This window comes from Stenella coeruleoalba (genome assembly GCF_951394435.1).
Source record: "Stenella coeruleoalba genome assembly, chromosome: 11".
Taxonomy (NCBI): Eukaryota; Metazoa; Chordata; class Mammalia; order Artiodactyla; family Delphinidae; genus Stenella; species Stenella coeruleoalba.
The window spans coordinates 94555187-94571593 of NC_137157.1; the positions used below are offsets into that span (position 1 = coordinate 94555187).

General features: G+C 39.1%; 1 protein-coding gene and 1 long non-coding RNA gene across 8 annotated transcripts in view; one reads left to right on the plus strand and one right to left on the minus strand.

The window, feature by feature from the left end:
* Positions 1-16407, minus strand: part of LOC307194983 — a 148352-nt gene that overhangs the window by 88521 nt on the left and 43424 nt on the right. The gene's annotated exons all lie outside the window — the stretch shown is intronic.
* Positions 1-16407, plus strand: part of A2M (alpha-2-macroglobulin) — a 76484-nt gene that overhangs the window by 56573 nt on the left and 3504 nt on the right. For 3 of the 4 annotated variants that reach the window (XM_079938510.1, XM_079938509.1, XM_079938508.1), the window contains exons 18-31: positions 1517-1637; positions 4701-4929; positions 5662-5788; positions 6141-6262; positions 6660-6711; positions 8647-8730; positions 9002-9178; positions 9503-9590; positions 10559-10715; positions 11479-11553; positions 12000-12180; positions 13483-13706; positions 15329-15547; positions 15707-15834. In XM_079938510.1, coding sequence (XP_079794636.1) covers positions 1517-1637; positions 4701-4929; positions 5662-5788; positions 6141-6262; positions 6660-6711; positions 8647-8730; positions 9002-9178; positions 9503-9590; positions 10559-10715; positions 11479-11553; positions 12000-12180; positions 13483-13706; positions 15329-15547; positions 15707-15834 — 1984 coding nt within the window. The remainder of the gene's footprint in view (positions 1-1516; positions 1638-4700; positions 4930-5661; positions 5789-6140; positions 6263-6659; positions 6712-8646; positions 8731-9001; positions 9179-9502; positions 9591-10558; positions 10716-11478; positions 11554-11999; positions 12181-13482; positions 13707-15328; positions 15548-15706; positions 15835-16407) is intronic. The other variant, XM_079938507.1, reaches the window with a different exon arrangement.

Genomic DNA, 16407 nt, shown 5'->3' on the forward strand with positions numbered 1-16407 from the left:
AAAAAGATAAAATGTGATGAAATTAATTAAAAAGGACTTGTGATTTCAGACATAGAGAACAGATTTGTGGTTGCCAAGGGGGAGGGAAGAGTGGGGGAGGGATGGACTGAGAGTTTGGGGTTGGTAGATGCACACTATTACATTTAAAATGGATAAACAACAAGGTCCTACTGTAGAGCACGGGAAACTATATCCAATCTCCTGAGATAAACCATAATGGAAAAGAATATAAAAAAGAATGTACGAAAAAAAAAGAGAGAAACAGAAAAAAAAAAAAGAATGTATATACGTGTATAACTGAGTCACTTTGCTGTACAGCAGAAATTAACACAACATTGTAAATCAACTGTACTTCAATTAAAAAAAAGAACTTGTGATTTAGATATATTAAGGTTCTTGCTCAAGGTCACATAGTGATACAAATCAAAAAAATTCTGTTTGTGTCCAGCTCCCACGTATGCAGCTGGAAAGAACACAAGGCAGGCTGTAAAAAGCGTTATAAGACAGGTGCAGATATGAAGAATAAAAGAAAGGATTGATTCTGATTGAGGAATCAAGAAGTCATTCATATAGAATTTGCTTCTAGTAAATGGAGATGTGTGAGTTTTAAAAGAGAAGGGAAAGTTTCCAGGCATAGGATAATGTAAACAGAAACAGAAATTCACAAATTGGGACTATATTCTCACCAGTCAAGAAAAGAAGCTCTTTAACTTCCCCAAAACATCAGCTAATATCCATATTGAAATCACACTCATTTGTCAATGATATGGGCTACTTCTTTGATGAATCATAGAGTAATCAATCATTTATTTATTTATGGTCTGATACTGTCAAATCATGGTTGAATATAGGTTGAGTACAAACAGAAGAGTTTGTCAAAAATCAAGGTAATCTTTCAGTGAGAATCAAATGGCTATACGGAATTTAAATAAAGATCATTGTATATTTTTATTAGTATTTATAAATTATATCCTTTAATCCTTTATCAATAAGATTTGTAGTAAATTTATGTATGAACAAGTGTATAGATGGACAAGATTTGTCCCAGTGACAAATCTTGTCTCTTGTGTCTTATCTTCTGACACATTTGGGAATAAAGGGTCACATTAGGGAATAAAGAACTTTTTAAATTCTTGATTCTCTCACTCCTACAAACGGTTTCTCAAAGCCACTGTCAAAATGTCTGGGTACGATTTTTCTTTGCTCTCGCAGAGGTGCAGAAGCTGCAGAGCCTCCTTTCTGCCTCTAGGTTTCTTTCACAGGCAATCCAAGACTCGTCCTGCCTCTAGGTCTCACTGTTCTCTGATTGTGATTCTCTTCCCCCAGTCCACTCCTAGCTTACTGTAATGCTTCAGAATTCATCTAAAAATGCCACCTCCTCCAAGAAGCTTTCCCTTAATACCCAAGTGTCCTCTCCTGGTTCCTATCTATTTCATCACCCTATTTCTTTTGTAGCACTTACTACAACCTCTCATAAGCCTTATCTTTATATTTATTGTTTCTGTCTCCTCCGCAGTCGTAGCTGAAATGGGAAGAATTCATGAACTTATGCATATAATACATATTTCAGAGCCTCCCACAGAGACTGTGCGGAAGTACTTCCCTGAGACATGGATCTGGGATTTGGTGGCAGTAGAGTAAGTAACTTCTTTCATATATAAGATGCAACGATATAGATTCCTCACAATTTTCAATTTTTAGCTAGTTTTTCAATATCCAAGTATATCTTTTGGACACATTGCTGTGTTCAGGAGAGGTTTAGTATAATACTTCTGTCATGAAGTCTCACTAATCTAATTTAGTATCAGAAATTTTGCACAAATGTCATTCTAAGATTTCCAGAAAATGAGCATAAGGACTAAATATAACCAAGAACTGCACAGATTAACACCTATAAGAGATCCTTCATTGCTCGGCAGTCCTGAGTTAAGCACAGGGTCAGTCAAGCCAGCTCTACACAGTAGTAGTAGAATTTAAAATTATAAACCTTCCCTCAGTGGAACAGTATTTTAGAGAAAAAATTTAATAACAATCTAAAACTACATATTTATCACTATATCGTCTATAACAGATTATACTACAGCTACATGTCTAAGGTGAGACTGATATAGACTAGAATTGAAAACAGATTTGGAAAAAGGGACTTATACATTCCCATTTCAAGCCTTGATTATACTCTCCATTACTGGTATTTCTACTAAGTGCATTCAAGTCATGACAATAGAATCATTTATATAGGGGTACTCTTCCTAGAAAGGATTTACAGGTATACCTCAGAAATATTACAGGTTCCGTTCCAGACACTCCAATAAAGCGAATATCACAATAAAGTGAGTCACATGAATTTTTTGGTTTCCCAGGGCATATAAAAGTTATGTTTACACTATACTGTAGTCTATTAAGTGTATAATAGCATTATGTCTTTAAAAATGTATATACTTTAATCAAAAATACTTTATTGCTATGAAATGCTAACCTTCATCTAAGCCTTCAGCAAGTCATAATTTTTTGCTGGTGGAAGGTCTTGACTTGATGTTCATGGCTGCTCACTGATCAGGATGGTGGCTGCTGAAGGTTGGGATGGGGCTGTTCCTTAAAACAAGACAGCAATGAAGTGTGCCACGTCAATTGACTCTTCCTTTCACAAACAATTTCTCTGTAACATGCAATGGTGTTTGACAGCATTTTACCCACAGTAGAACTTCTTTCAGAATTGGAGGCAATCGTCTCAAACTCTGCCACTGCTTTGGCAACTAAGTTTTTGTAATATTCCAAATGCTTTGTTGTCATTTCAACAACCTTCACAGCATCTTCCGCAGGAGTTGCTTCCATCTCAAGAAACCACTTTCTTTGCTCATCCATAAGAAGCAACTCCTTATCCATTCAAGTTTTAACAGGAGATTGCAGCAATTCAGTCACATCTTCAGGCTCTATTTCTAATTCTGGTTCTCTTGCTGTTTCCACCACATCTGCGGTTACTTCCTCCACTGAAGTCTTAACCCCTCAAAGTCATCCATGAGGGTTGGAATCTACCTCTTTCAAACTCCTGTTAATGTTAATATTCTGACCTCTTCCTATGAATCAAGAATGTTCTTAATGGCATCTAGAATGGTGAATCCTTTCCAGAAGGTTTTCAATTGACGTTGCCCAGATCCATCAGAGGAATGACCATATATGGCAGCTATAGCCTTACAAAATGTATTTCTTAAAGAATAAGACTTGAAAGTCAAGATTGCTTCTTGATCCATGGGCTTCAGAATGGCTATTGTGTTAGCAGGCATGAAGACAACATCAATCTCATTGTGCATCTCCATCAGAGCTCTTGGGAGACCAGGTGCATTGTCAATGAGCAGCAGTATTTTGAAAGCAATCTTTTTTCCTAAGCAGTAGTTCTCAACAATGGGCTTACAATATTCAGTAAACCATGTTGTAAACAGATGTGCTGTCATACAGGCTTTGTTGTTCCATTTATAGAGCACAGGCAGAGTAGATTTAGCATAATTCTGAAGGGCCCCAAGATTTTCGGAATGATAAATGAGCACTGGCTTCAACTTCAAGTCACCAGCTGCATTAGCCCCTAACTAGATAGTCTGCCTGTCCTTTGAAGCTTTGAAGTCAGACATTAACTCCTCCTCTCCAGCTATGAAAGTCCTAGATGGCATCTTCTTCCAATATAAGGCTGTTTCATCTACATTTAACATCTGTTATTTAGTGTAATCACCTTCACTAATTATCTTCTGGATAATTTGCTGCAGCTTCTACATCAGCACTTACTACTTCACCTTGAGCTTTTACGTTACAGAGATGGCGTCTCTCCTTAAGCCTTATGAACCATTCTCTGCTAGCTTCAAACTCTTCTTCTGCAGCTTCCTCACCTCTCTCACCCTGCACAGAACTGAAGAGAGTTATGGCCTTGCTCTGGATTAGGCTTTGGCTTCAGGGGATATTGTGGCTGGTTTGATCTTCTATCCAGACCATTCAAATTTTCTCCATATCGGCAATGCGGCTGTTATGCTATCTTATCATTCAAGTGTTTACTTTTAATTTCCTTCAAGAACTTTCCTTTGCATTCATAACTTGGCTAACTGTTTGGTGCAAGAGGCCTAGCTTCCAGCCTATCTCAGCTTTCAACATGCCTTTACCACAAGGCTTAATAATTTCTAGCTTTTGATTTAAAGTGAGAAGTGTGCAATTCTTCCTTTCACTTGAATGCTTAGAGGCCATCGTAGGGTTGTTAACTGGCCTAATTTCAATATTGTTGTTTCTCAGGGACTAGGGAAGCTCAAGAAGAGGAAGAGGAACAGGGGAATGGCTGGTCAGTGGAGCAGTCAGAACACACACAACATTTATCTATTAAGTTTGCCATCTTATATGGGTGCAGTTCATGGCACCCCAAAACAATTACAATAGTAACATCATAGATTGCTGATCACAGATCATCGTAACAAATATAATAATAATTTAAAAATCTGAAATATTGAGAGAATTACCAAAATGTGACACAGAGAGATAAGGCAAGCAAATGCTGTTCGAAAAATGACACCAATAGGCTTGCTTGACGCAGTGTTGCCACAAACCTTTAATTTGTTTAAAAAAGAAAACACAGTATCTGTAAAGCACGATAAAGCAAAGTGCAAGAAAATGAGGCGTGCCTGTATTTAACTGCTTACTTTTTGTTCTGCACATTGCCACCTCCCCAGCTCCTCAGGTGTGGCTGAAGTAGGAGTAATAGTCCCCGATACCATCACTGAGTGGAAGGCAGGGGCCCTCTGCTTGTCCAGTGACACTGGACTTGGTCTCTCTCCGACTGCCTCTCTCCGAGCCTTCCAGCCCTTCTTTGTGGATCTCACGATGCCCTACTCTGTGATCCGCGGAGAAGCCTTCACACTCAAGGCCACTGTGTTAAACTACCTTCCCAAATGCATCTGGGTAAGGCCTTCTCTTTATTAACTTGAACACAAGGTAACAGTCAAGTAAATTAAAAACTGCATTCCTGGGAATACTGACAAACTCCTGTGTGTAAGATGGGCTCACCAGGAGATAACACTGTCAGAGATACTCATATGTTATATGACTATGGTTGCTGGTATCTCCAAATACCAAATGACAACTTAAAACAAGGTTCTGACCCTTATCATAACCCTTTAAAGTTAGGAAGTTTGTGTAACATGAAGATTTCTGACATGAACAACAAAAACCAGTATGCTGATTCTCATGTCTTATACTCTCCAAGGTTTCAACCTCTACATTCCCATATATTTAACTTTTCTTATATGACTAACTGTATTAAACTTAACTTTTAAAGTTATTTATGTGCATCTCCCCATAATTGTTTATAAATCTTGTATACTCTGCTGGGAGGGCTGAGGGTATGGTCAAGATCCTAAGCCAAAGGAGTAGAGCTTCCACAGGCAACAAACATACACCATCATGACTTTCCTCTCCTCTGCTCCTACCACGTGAAAGAGCAGATTATCCCCAAATACTAGTGTTTAGATGTCAGATCCACTTATAAGATGCCCAGTCTTCATTTATATTATCTTCAGTATTAGGCAACCTGAAATCTACCCAATCCCTCAATGTGCTTTATTTCAAGCCATTCTTCCTTTGGCCCCCTTTCCCTCTGGTCTATTTGTCTTTTTGTCTCATGCGTGGTTTCAGGTCAGTGTGCACCTAGAAGCCTCTCCTGCATTCCTAGCTGTCCCAGGAGAGACGGAACAAGAGACTCAATGCATCTGTGGGAATGGCCGGCAAACCGTGTCCTGGGCAGTAACCCCAAAGTCATTAGGTGAGAGACAGCCTCCTAGAGGCAGTTCTCTACTCAACGACTGTGTGTGTCTGTCTATGGGATCCTCATATCCAGGCAAAGACGCCCCCACCCCCCACCAAATGGTAGAAGTTTTTTCTTTGTCTTTCATTCTAGGATGTCTAGAAGGATATACCCGCTTCCCTCACCTCCGGCTCCACCTTGGATTCCCAGTATCATTAGCCTCTAGTCTATGTTGCTTCCATTCCTGCTCCTATATTTTTATAAAACAAAAAAATAAGGTCACAAAGCATTAAACATTTATAAATCTTGGGGTTTGGAGGCATAGAGGAAGAGAGAGATGGTGCTCATCTCTACTGGCCCCTTTTTCCAGGGAATGTGAATTTCACAGTGAGTGCAGAGGCACTGGAGTCTCAAGAGCTGTGTGGGACCGAGGTGGCTGTGGTCCCTGAACATGGAAGGAAAGACACAGTCATCAAGCCCCTGTTGGTGGAAGTAAGTAAGCCTGCCCATTTGATAAGTCTCAGTGAGTCAAGAAAAACAATGGTGAATCCAGCTGGGGTTCCAACTTTTAGGTAAGAAGGGCTAAAAAATAGATATATGAAAAAAGAAATATATATATATATATATTCATGGGATATTTCACAATATGATTCTCTCTGTGTGTGCTTCTCTGTCTCTCTCTCTTGATTTTACTTTGTAATTTTCTCCTCCCTTTCTCATCTGTCAACCTGTCTCCTTCATATTACTTATAGAATTTGCTTCTATAATATATTTGAAAATCAGTTCCAATCCTTCTCTTCATCAAGAAACCTGTAGTTCCCCTATTAACACACATGTCCTGAAAGTCAGTCCATTCTCATTTCTAACTTTTCTTTCTTTCCACCTAAAGCCTGAAGGACTAGAGAAGGAAGCAACATTCAACTCCCTGCTTTGTCCATCAGGTAAGACTCAGTCATCATAATTAAAACAACATTGACTAGAATATAATATTTGAAGTTCAAAGTATTTTATATATACCATTCCTACACTTTCCCTATGAGGTAAGCAAGACCCGAAGAACCATCAACCCATTTCGTAACTGAGGAAACTGGTTTTTAGAGAGGCCAAGTAATTTGATCAGCTGAATATCCGTATCCCAGGAATCCTGAGTCTTTATTTCTTAAGCACCTGTGCAAACATCAAATTGTCCTTCTGACCAGTGTATGATGTGGTTATAGGTAGAAAGTGGGTAGATTCAAAATGAATACTGCCAAAGGGGATATTTCCTTGGATATTTAGTAATACCACACATGGGTAGCTGAATTCAAGCCCCTTCAACACTGAGTTTTGCATAGCTAACCACACTGGATAATGAGACTATGCTATTTCCAGAAGAAAAGGTTGCCATAGCCTTTACCATTTGTCATGTCAATATTTGTTTGGTGCCAATCCTATACCTAGTATCCTATCAGTCATTGGGAAGGGACTAAAGAAGCTTACAGTAAAAGATACAGTTTTATCTTTGTGGAGAATTTCCTAAACAGAAACATTTATAGAAATTTAGTACACGAAGAAATTTATCAACACAATGTGTTCTCATCTCAAACCAATGTCTAATCAACATCATGTGTTCCTTACCTTTCTGTACCTACTAATTTCTGTTTATTACCTTTTTTGTCATGTCAATACTTAAAATATATAAAACGTATTCTAAAAACATAATTGCCTTATTATTTAGCTATTTCTACATTTAAGTGAATTTAGTCCTTACTACCAAATCCATATATGTCATGTTTTCTTACAAAGCTTTTTTTGAAGAGAAGTTTTTGACATACAAATAATACATACATAATTAATATAACTATGTATGTATTTAACACATAATTATATTATGTATTTAACTACATGATTAAACTTAATTATATAACTATCAGTAATTAATATAATTGATAATACACACATAATTAATGTATACAACTTAATGAGTTTGGAGATAAGTATACACCTGTGAAACTGTCACCACGATCTATACCATAAGCCTATCCATCACTTCCAAAAGTTTCCTCCCACTCTATTATTATATTTTTATAATATAAGATCTATCCTATTAGCAAATGTTTAGGTTTACAATACAGTATTGTTAACTGTAGGCACTATGCTTTACAATAGACCTCTTGAATTTATTCATCTTGCATAACTGATAGTTTGTACCCTTTGACAAAAGTTTTATTATTAATCTTATGAAGACAGGATGCAGTATAATGATAAATACATTTTTCTTTTTTCATCTTCATGTAATTCACTAATATTAAAATGCCAGCAAATGTATGCTTATCAGCAGCAGTTAATTTATTTTCACTGAGTCAAATACTGTTCATCTTCACCCCTAGCCCCATGTCTAGCAGTTCCATTAAAAATACTGTCTTCATATCTGGTGAAATTTGATGGAAGTAAAGACGGAGCATTATGGTAGAATTCAGGAACTTTTTGAAGATTTTTCCTTTGCTTATATATACATAGTGGGTTTTTTGCATACAACTGTTGTGTAAGGAGGCTGGGGATGGACATGAAATATATCACCTTGTGATAACAATCTTGTGTTAGCCATAGGATGATTACAACAGAATCACAACATCACAGGTACTTGTCAGTTTGTAGCCTTCTTTTGGAATGCAACTCCACACACAAGGAGGTTGGGGAAGGAAAGTTCTAGAAATCTCAGAATCCCATTCATATATGTTGAAGGTATTTTTTAAAACTGGAATATTAAAAGAGGGACAACTTTTCAGAAGAAGTTTAGGTACAAGGCATAGTTCTGGCTTCTGGGTCTTGGAACTCTTCAGGAAGATATACAGCAGAAATCATCTTCATTGTGGCTGATTTGTTTCTTTCTCTAGGTGCCGAGGTGTCTGAAAAATTATCTCTGAAGCTGCCACCAAATGTGGTAGAAGAGTCTGCCCGAGCCTCCTTCTCAGTTTTGGGTGAGTCTCCAGCCCTAGGGGACTACTGTACTATATTAGACAATGTCTACTATATTTTTTCCATAAATACTTTCTCAAAATAACAGCTATACTTTTAACTTCTTTCTTCTTTGGACTTATTTATTGCTTCCAATCATACTTCTGTTCCTTGAAGACACCCTTCCTAAAATTCCTCATTTCTTTACCTTAGCTAATTATTCATTTCTTCTTAATGATTCTGATAGATTATAATCTATAAGCTTTATGACTTCCCATCTCTCCCATTTCCTAGGAGACATATTAGGCTCTGTCATGCAAAATACACAAAATCTCCTCCAAATGCCCTATGGCTGTGGAGAACAAAATATGGTCCTCTTTGCTCCTAACATCTACGTTCTGGATTATCTAAATAAAATACAGCAGCTGACTGCAGAGATCAAGTCCAAGGCCATTCGCTACCTCAACACTGGTGAGTCACTGAATAAGGGAGTGAAAATTTCACAGTGCAATTTTAACAATAGGTTGGAATCCCCAATAGGCTTGAGTTACTTATCAATTCTATGATATGTAAATTTATCATACTATGATAGTTACAATAATAAGAATACTATGACAGTTGACTTCATGGTACCTAGCCAGTGTCCAACCTCCAATAAAATGTTTAGGACTCAGAACCATCTAACACATTGCAGCAAAATTTAGGAACTATCACCAGATGCCAAGGCATTTTGTTTATTTCTCTGGCTACAGAATGTACAACCCGTCATGTTGCTTCATTAACCTTCCATTCCAGGTTACCAGAGACAGCTGCTCTACAGGCACTATGATGGCTCTTACAGCACCTTTGGGGAGCAACATGGCAACAATGAGGGTAACACCTGGTAAGGGAAAGACAGTTTTTTGAGCTCCTGTTTTTGTGTCAGGTCTTTTACATATATTATCAAAATTATATTCCCAGGAACCCTATCAGATATGTATTATTAAGCCTATAGTTGGTTATACTAGATAAATATACCAAAACTAGCAAGGTAACAAGCAAAAAAGCTGAGATTCAAACACACGTATGTTAGATTTGTCCCCAGAATTCATCCTGTTCATAATACACCAAGGTATTCTTTCTGAAATAGCTATTTTTTTTTCTAAAATAGCCCCCATAACCATGATTTTTTTAATGAGATAGCCAGCAAACATATCATATAACTTCTAGATAAACCATGCTCACTTCAGTTTATGTTTTTAGATCATATTCATCTTAATCACTAATAAATTCAATAATAGGAGGAAAGAAATGAGATGGAGCCAGTGATATGAAACACCGTTTTAAAATCCCTAAGGCAAAGCAATGTCAGAAGTTACTGCATGTAAGAGCTGTGTATGAGAAGATTCTGCCATCTACAAAGAAAATCGCTGAAGAAAAGATTTAAAGCCTTACTCAAATAAAATAAAAAAATAAGTAACATTAGTACAGTTAACCCTTGAAACACATGGGGGTTAGGGGCACTGACCTTCAGCAGTAGCAAATTCACATATCATTTTACAGTCGGCCCTCGGTATCCCCAGTTGTGCATCCACGGATTCAACCAACTGGGGATCATGTAGTATTGTAGTACATATTTAGTAAAAAAGAAATCCATGTGTAAGTGAACCCATGCAGTTCAAACCATGTCGTTCAAGGGTCAGCTGTACGAGAGCTAGCAGAGTCATCAAGTAAAGGCAATGGGAGCTCTAAGTGAATTCCTGTTAGATGACTCACGTCAGTGTGAGAAGTGTCCTATGAAGCCTGTTGCTGTGATGTGGTTATAAAACCACTGTAACAACGTAAATGTGATCATCACTTCCTCCCCTTCAGGCTCACAGCCTTTGTACTGAAGAGTTTTGCCCAGGCTCGAACCTATATCTTCATTGATGAAGCACATATTACCGAAGCTCTCACCTGGCTTGCCCAAAAGCAGAGGGACAGTGGCTGTTTCAGGAGTTCTGGGTCACTGCTCAACAATGCCATTAAGGTGAAGTGTTCTCGGAGCTAGTGTTGATTTGTCCATTACACTGTTCTCAAGGATGAGGAGAGGAAGTGATAACATAAGAATTCCTTAAGGAAGGTATCAGAAGAAAATAAAACCTGGGTAGCACCAAGAAAGAGGGGATGGAACTTAGAGTGACTGTGATACTTTGCTTCATGGGGATGTATATGGGTAAGGACAAATTCCATGACAGCAGAATACAAGGAGCTGATTAAGAGCATTCTCAAAAGTTACTGGGAGTTTTTAAATTACTGATTCATTTTCAGTACCGGTAATTGATCTGTTCATATTTTCTATTTCTTCCTGGTTCAGTCTTGGGAGATTATACCTTTCTAAGAATTTGTCCATTTCTAGATTGTCCATTTTATTGGCCTATAGTTGCTGGTAGTAGTCTCTTATGACCCTTTGTATTTCTGTGGTGTCAGTTGTAACTTCTTTTTTCATTTCTGATTTTATTGATTTGAGCCCTCTCCCTTTTTTTTCTTGATGAGTCTGGCTAAAGGTTTATCAATTTTGTTTATCTTTTCAAAGAACCAGCTTTTAGTTTCACTGATCTTTTCTATCTTTTTAAGTTTCTATTTTATTTATTTCTTCTCTGATCTTTATGATTTCTTTCCTTCCTAAACCTTATGCTTTAGTCATAAGGTTAGGTTGTTTATTTTAGATTTTTCTGGTTTCCCGAGGTAAGCTTGTATCGCTATAAATGTCCCTCAAATTATTCAAATCTGTCTCTCTCTCATATTTACAGGGTGGAGTGGACGATGAAGTGACCCTCTCTGCCTATATCACCATTGCCCTTCTGGAGATTCCTCTCCCTGTCACTGTAGGTACCCTTGCTGAAGCCTCGTTCTAGATGCAATGAAACTGCTGACCTGATGTCTGAAACAACACCCCACTAAAAACCAGTTGTCAGCATTCCTTCTATGCAATGTCAATGCTTCCCAGATCAATAGAGAATTTAGTTAGTCCATTAAGAAAGATTTACACTTCCCCAGTGACGACCCTAGTCTATTTTTCCCCTAGCAACCCCACTACCACCATCACCACACATGCAGAACGAATTCTAAAGATATGGTCTATATTCCTGCCTTATGAATGTGAGACTAACAGATTAAAAAAAAATACTATTCTCTCTATCCGTAAGAATGAGGCTAGAAAGACAAGTGCTTTCCAACAACTTCCTGACCTCTGTGCTGTGGTCTGTGTTTATCCGGGAGCACTAGCCCCCCTATTCACACAGCTCGCTCCCTTCTCGCTCTGCCTTCCCAGCACCCTGTCGTCCGCAATGCCCTGTTCTGCCTGGAGTCAGCCTGGAAGTCAGCCAAGGAAGGATCCCGAGGCAGCCACGTCTACACCAAGGCACTGCTGGCCTATGCCTTTGCCCTGGCAGGTAACCAGGAAAAGAGGAGAGAAGTCCTCAAGTCACTTGATGAGGAAGCCGTAAAGGAAGGTGAGAGCACACCCGGGATCTTTCTCCCATCCCACAGTCTCTGGATCAAGGATTCCATATCAAAAATACCCCATGACTACCTCTCAGGACCCCTTTCCCCTCTCTTCTTTTGTCTATGTCATTATGGACTCAAGGATTTCTTACTCAAGTCACACATCCAAAGATAAGAGGCAATGTACTGTATATATACAAAAAGGCATAAAGAATAATAAGCAAACACCTTTAATACTTCCCTTCCAGCTTAAGAAACAAAATATTACCAATGCTGGAAAAATCCCTTGTGTACCATTCCTACCTGCAAAAGTAATTGTTATCCTGAATTTGTCATTCCAAACTCCATGGATTTCTTTATCTTTTTACTGCATATGTATGTATCCCTAAATAATATTATTTGTATGTATCCCTAAATAATATTCAGAATGTTTACATTTTTCCTCTTTAGATAAGAAGTATCATCCTTCTGAGTATTTCTGCTTGATCCTTGTCTGTCTGTCTGCCTTTTGCTTTTTAAGTTCAACATTAGGCAGGCTGATAGGAGTCTCCTGTATGGGTATGTTCATTTTCACTGCTGCATGATACATTACAATATATTAAAAAGGCCATAATTTATTTAGAGAGTCTCTCCTCATGGATCTTTTCTTGTTTCTTATTTACTTCTATTGCAAACCATGCTGCAATGAATACTCATATACCCATCTCCTTGAGGGTGTGTGTGAGTTTCTCTAACTTGTACTTAGAAAGCGTAACTGCTGATTAGCGGGCTAAACACATCTTCCCCTTTGCTGGATATCATCAGATTACTCTCCAAAGAGCTGTTTTCTTCCCACAGCAGTGTAAATCCGTTCCCGTTATTTCACACCCTGTCAGCCTTTGCTATTTTGAGGATTACTCTATTTTTTTTTTTAATCTAATGAGTGTACACTCCATTATCTCATGTGATCTGTGATCCTCATAAGAAACCTCTGAGGACAGGCTTTACAGAAAGTTGAACAAGCCCTAGACAGGGTCTGGATAACCTCAGATGTTGGAAATTACCACAACCAGTCAGAGAACTTGCTCTGCCATTTCTCTCTTCCACCAACGCAACCACCGCAACCATTTGAAAACCTAGTGGCACAGCTTCTGACTCCTTAGCCCAGATGAGACAAGCCTCGTTCAGCTGTCTGTAGGCAGGAAGTCGCCAGATAAGATTTAAGAGATTATCACTGGAAGGCAACCCGCACTTCAGCACTGGCCCTTGTCCTTTTACCTGAAGTTAAACATGAACATGTGGTCACTTGCAAATCTTTTTCTCATCTCCAGATAATTCTGTCCACTGGACACGACCTCAGAAACCCAAGGCACGAGTGGAGCAGTTGTACCAACCCCGGGCTCCCTCTGCTGAAGTGGAGATGACAGCCTATGTGCTCCTCGCTTACCTCACTGCCCAGCCTGCCCTGACCTCGGAGGACCTAACCCCTGCCACGCTCATCGTGAAGTGGATCTCAAGGCAGCAGAACTCCCAGGGGGGCTTCTCCTCCACCCAGGTCTGTGGTTAGCGAGAGCCTTTTACTTTACCTTCAGGTAGAAAAATGTTTGAACAAGATGCAAACACATACAAGAAGAAAAGAAATGAAGATAAGAATAACTTGAAATGAGAAGAATGTTATTAGTATTCAAGGATGGTGAGAAATAAGAAAAAATGAGAGTCAAAGAGGGCTGAGGGGGCTTCCCTGGGGGAGCAGTGGTTGAGTCCACCTGCTGATGCAGGGGACATGGGTTCGTGCCCTGGTCCGGGAAGGTCCCACACGCCGTGGAGCGGCTGGGCCCGTGAGCCATGGCCACTGAGCCTGCGCGTCTGGAGCCTGTGCTCCGCAACAGGAGAGGCCACAACAGTGAGAGGCCCGCGTACCGCAAAAAAAAAAAAAAAAGAGGGCTGAAAAGAAAATGCCAATTCTGCCCCACCCCCATCCCATATTTTTATCACAGGCTCCTATTTCCAGTAACAACTCTACATCCCTAAAGCAATAGTGGGGCACCAGGACCCTACACACAATGGCCACAGCAGAACGAATTTAAAAATCCACCATTCTTCTGAAAGTTCTAAGAGTCCTTTCAAGTTGTTCCCAGAAACACTATTCAGAAACCAATCACCTCTCCTTGCAAAGTTCTCCATTTCTAGGTCCACTTTGACTGGCTTCTTTTAAGGCTGACACATTTCATGCTTCCTCTATCCACCTCTTAATATACAAACATTTGTTCATTGGGAGCATAAAGAACTATCTTTATTCATCCAACCTCCTGAGCCTGACTATATAACCTTATATGTAAAAAATTCATCAATATAGACAGAGCAGGGAGTTTCATCTCCAGAGAATTCAGAGGTTAGCGTATGCACCCTAAAAGAGAAGCAGAATGTGACAGAAAGACATTCCATCCTTTTTCCACTGTATTTAATCTCTTATTTTTCCATATAAATGGAGAAAATAATTTTGTTAAAAGTTATCATTCATTTCTTAGAAAATTATTATTTGAAGGATGCCAGGTTCAATGTGGATGAGAATTGAGAATATGACCTGCCCGCTGGAGGGGGATCCAAACTTCTGATGAAAAAGAGAGAACCAAATAAAAATGTCAACAAATCCAGAATATAATTATAATTATTCATTTTTTATTTCCTCTGGAGAAACCGAAGCATGACCCTGATCATGGCTGCAAAGGACCCTGGGTTTTCTCAGGGCACTGACCTCAGCAGCAGAGCAGAGTGTAGCTTGGGGTGAGAGCCAAACTAAACTTTGGCTGGGTGGTGACAGATATGACCACAGTTATCAAGAAAGACATCTTAGGCAAACAGCTAATGCTAATAAATAATTCCCATTCATATATATTCTCCACATTGTATACCTCACATATATTTATAGAGAGAAAAGAATCGATTTTCTGAGAAATAAATTTCTAAAGCATATAGTACAAGGCAGATATGTGAAGGTTATGGTTCTGTCATCTATCTAAGGATTACAATCAATCTTGAAATGAGAACCTCAATATTTAAGCAGTGAGGGAAACAGGAAATAGGAAATCAAAGCCCCTTTTGTGGCAGCTAACATGGGCCTTTGGGTCTTCAAAGGGTTGTCATGCCTAAGTGGGTTCCCTCACCTGTCTCTTCCAGGACACCGTGGTGGCTCTCCATGCTTTGTCCAAATATGGAGCAGCCACTTTCACCAGGACTGGGAAGGCTACACAGGTGACCATCCAATCTTCAGGGACATTTTCCACAAAATTCCAAGTGGACAACAGCAACCTCCTGTTACTACAGCAGGTTTCATTGCCAGAGGTGCCCGGAGAGTACAGTATGACAACGACAGGAGAAGGATGTGTTTACCTCCAGGTGAGATTCCAGGGGCAGGTGGGGACAAAAGGTCCAGAGTAACATTGTCACTGAGAAGGCCTAACACAGCAAATGATGGGGCAAATCAAAGAAAGAGTTGAGGAAGTTGGGAGGAATCCTGGGCAAGGGAAAAATCACAGATTTTTGTCTGTTCCACAGACATCTTTGAAATACAATATTCTCCCGAGAAAGGAAGAGTTCCCATTTGCTTTGGAGGTGCAGACGCTGCCCCAAACTTGTGGTGGGTCCAGAGCTCACACCAGCTTCCAAATCTCACTGAGAGTCAGGTAAGATCTCTGACTGCATCACGCAGTTCTGGGTATAACAACCAATCTTCTTACTGGAACTCCGCATTAAGCAGAGCAGGGTGACAGTGAACGTTTGTTCTACCTTTATTGAAAAAGCAACGTGTTCTTGTGTTGACACAGAATCTCTCAGTGATGGGGCTTACATTGTACATCCCCCAACTCCAGGATCTATTAGTGTCTAGTCTCATTATTTACAGCTTATTAAGTCCCCTCAATAATAAATAAAGAACCTCTAACCTGAATTCCTGACTTTATTCTAATGTAATTATTCATCCTGATTTCATTCTATTGTAATGAAATCCTATATTATTCTTGCTTTATCTGGGACAGAAGTGGAGACTTCTTGAAAAGCGCGAATAGAAGGAAGTAGTGACTCTCTAGTTAGAATTCCTACTGGTAATAATTAAATCTCAGATTATATATAAAATAATCAATTTTGGGGAAAATACATACATAAGCAGCCATATTCAAATACCTACAGGGCTATTTGTGTCTGTCCTCAAGAATATTATAACCTGGTTGGGGATACTATTCAGGAAAAAAGACAAAGTA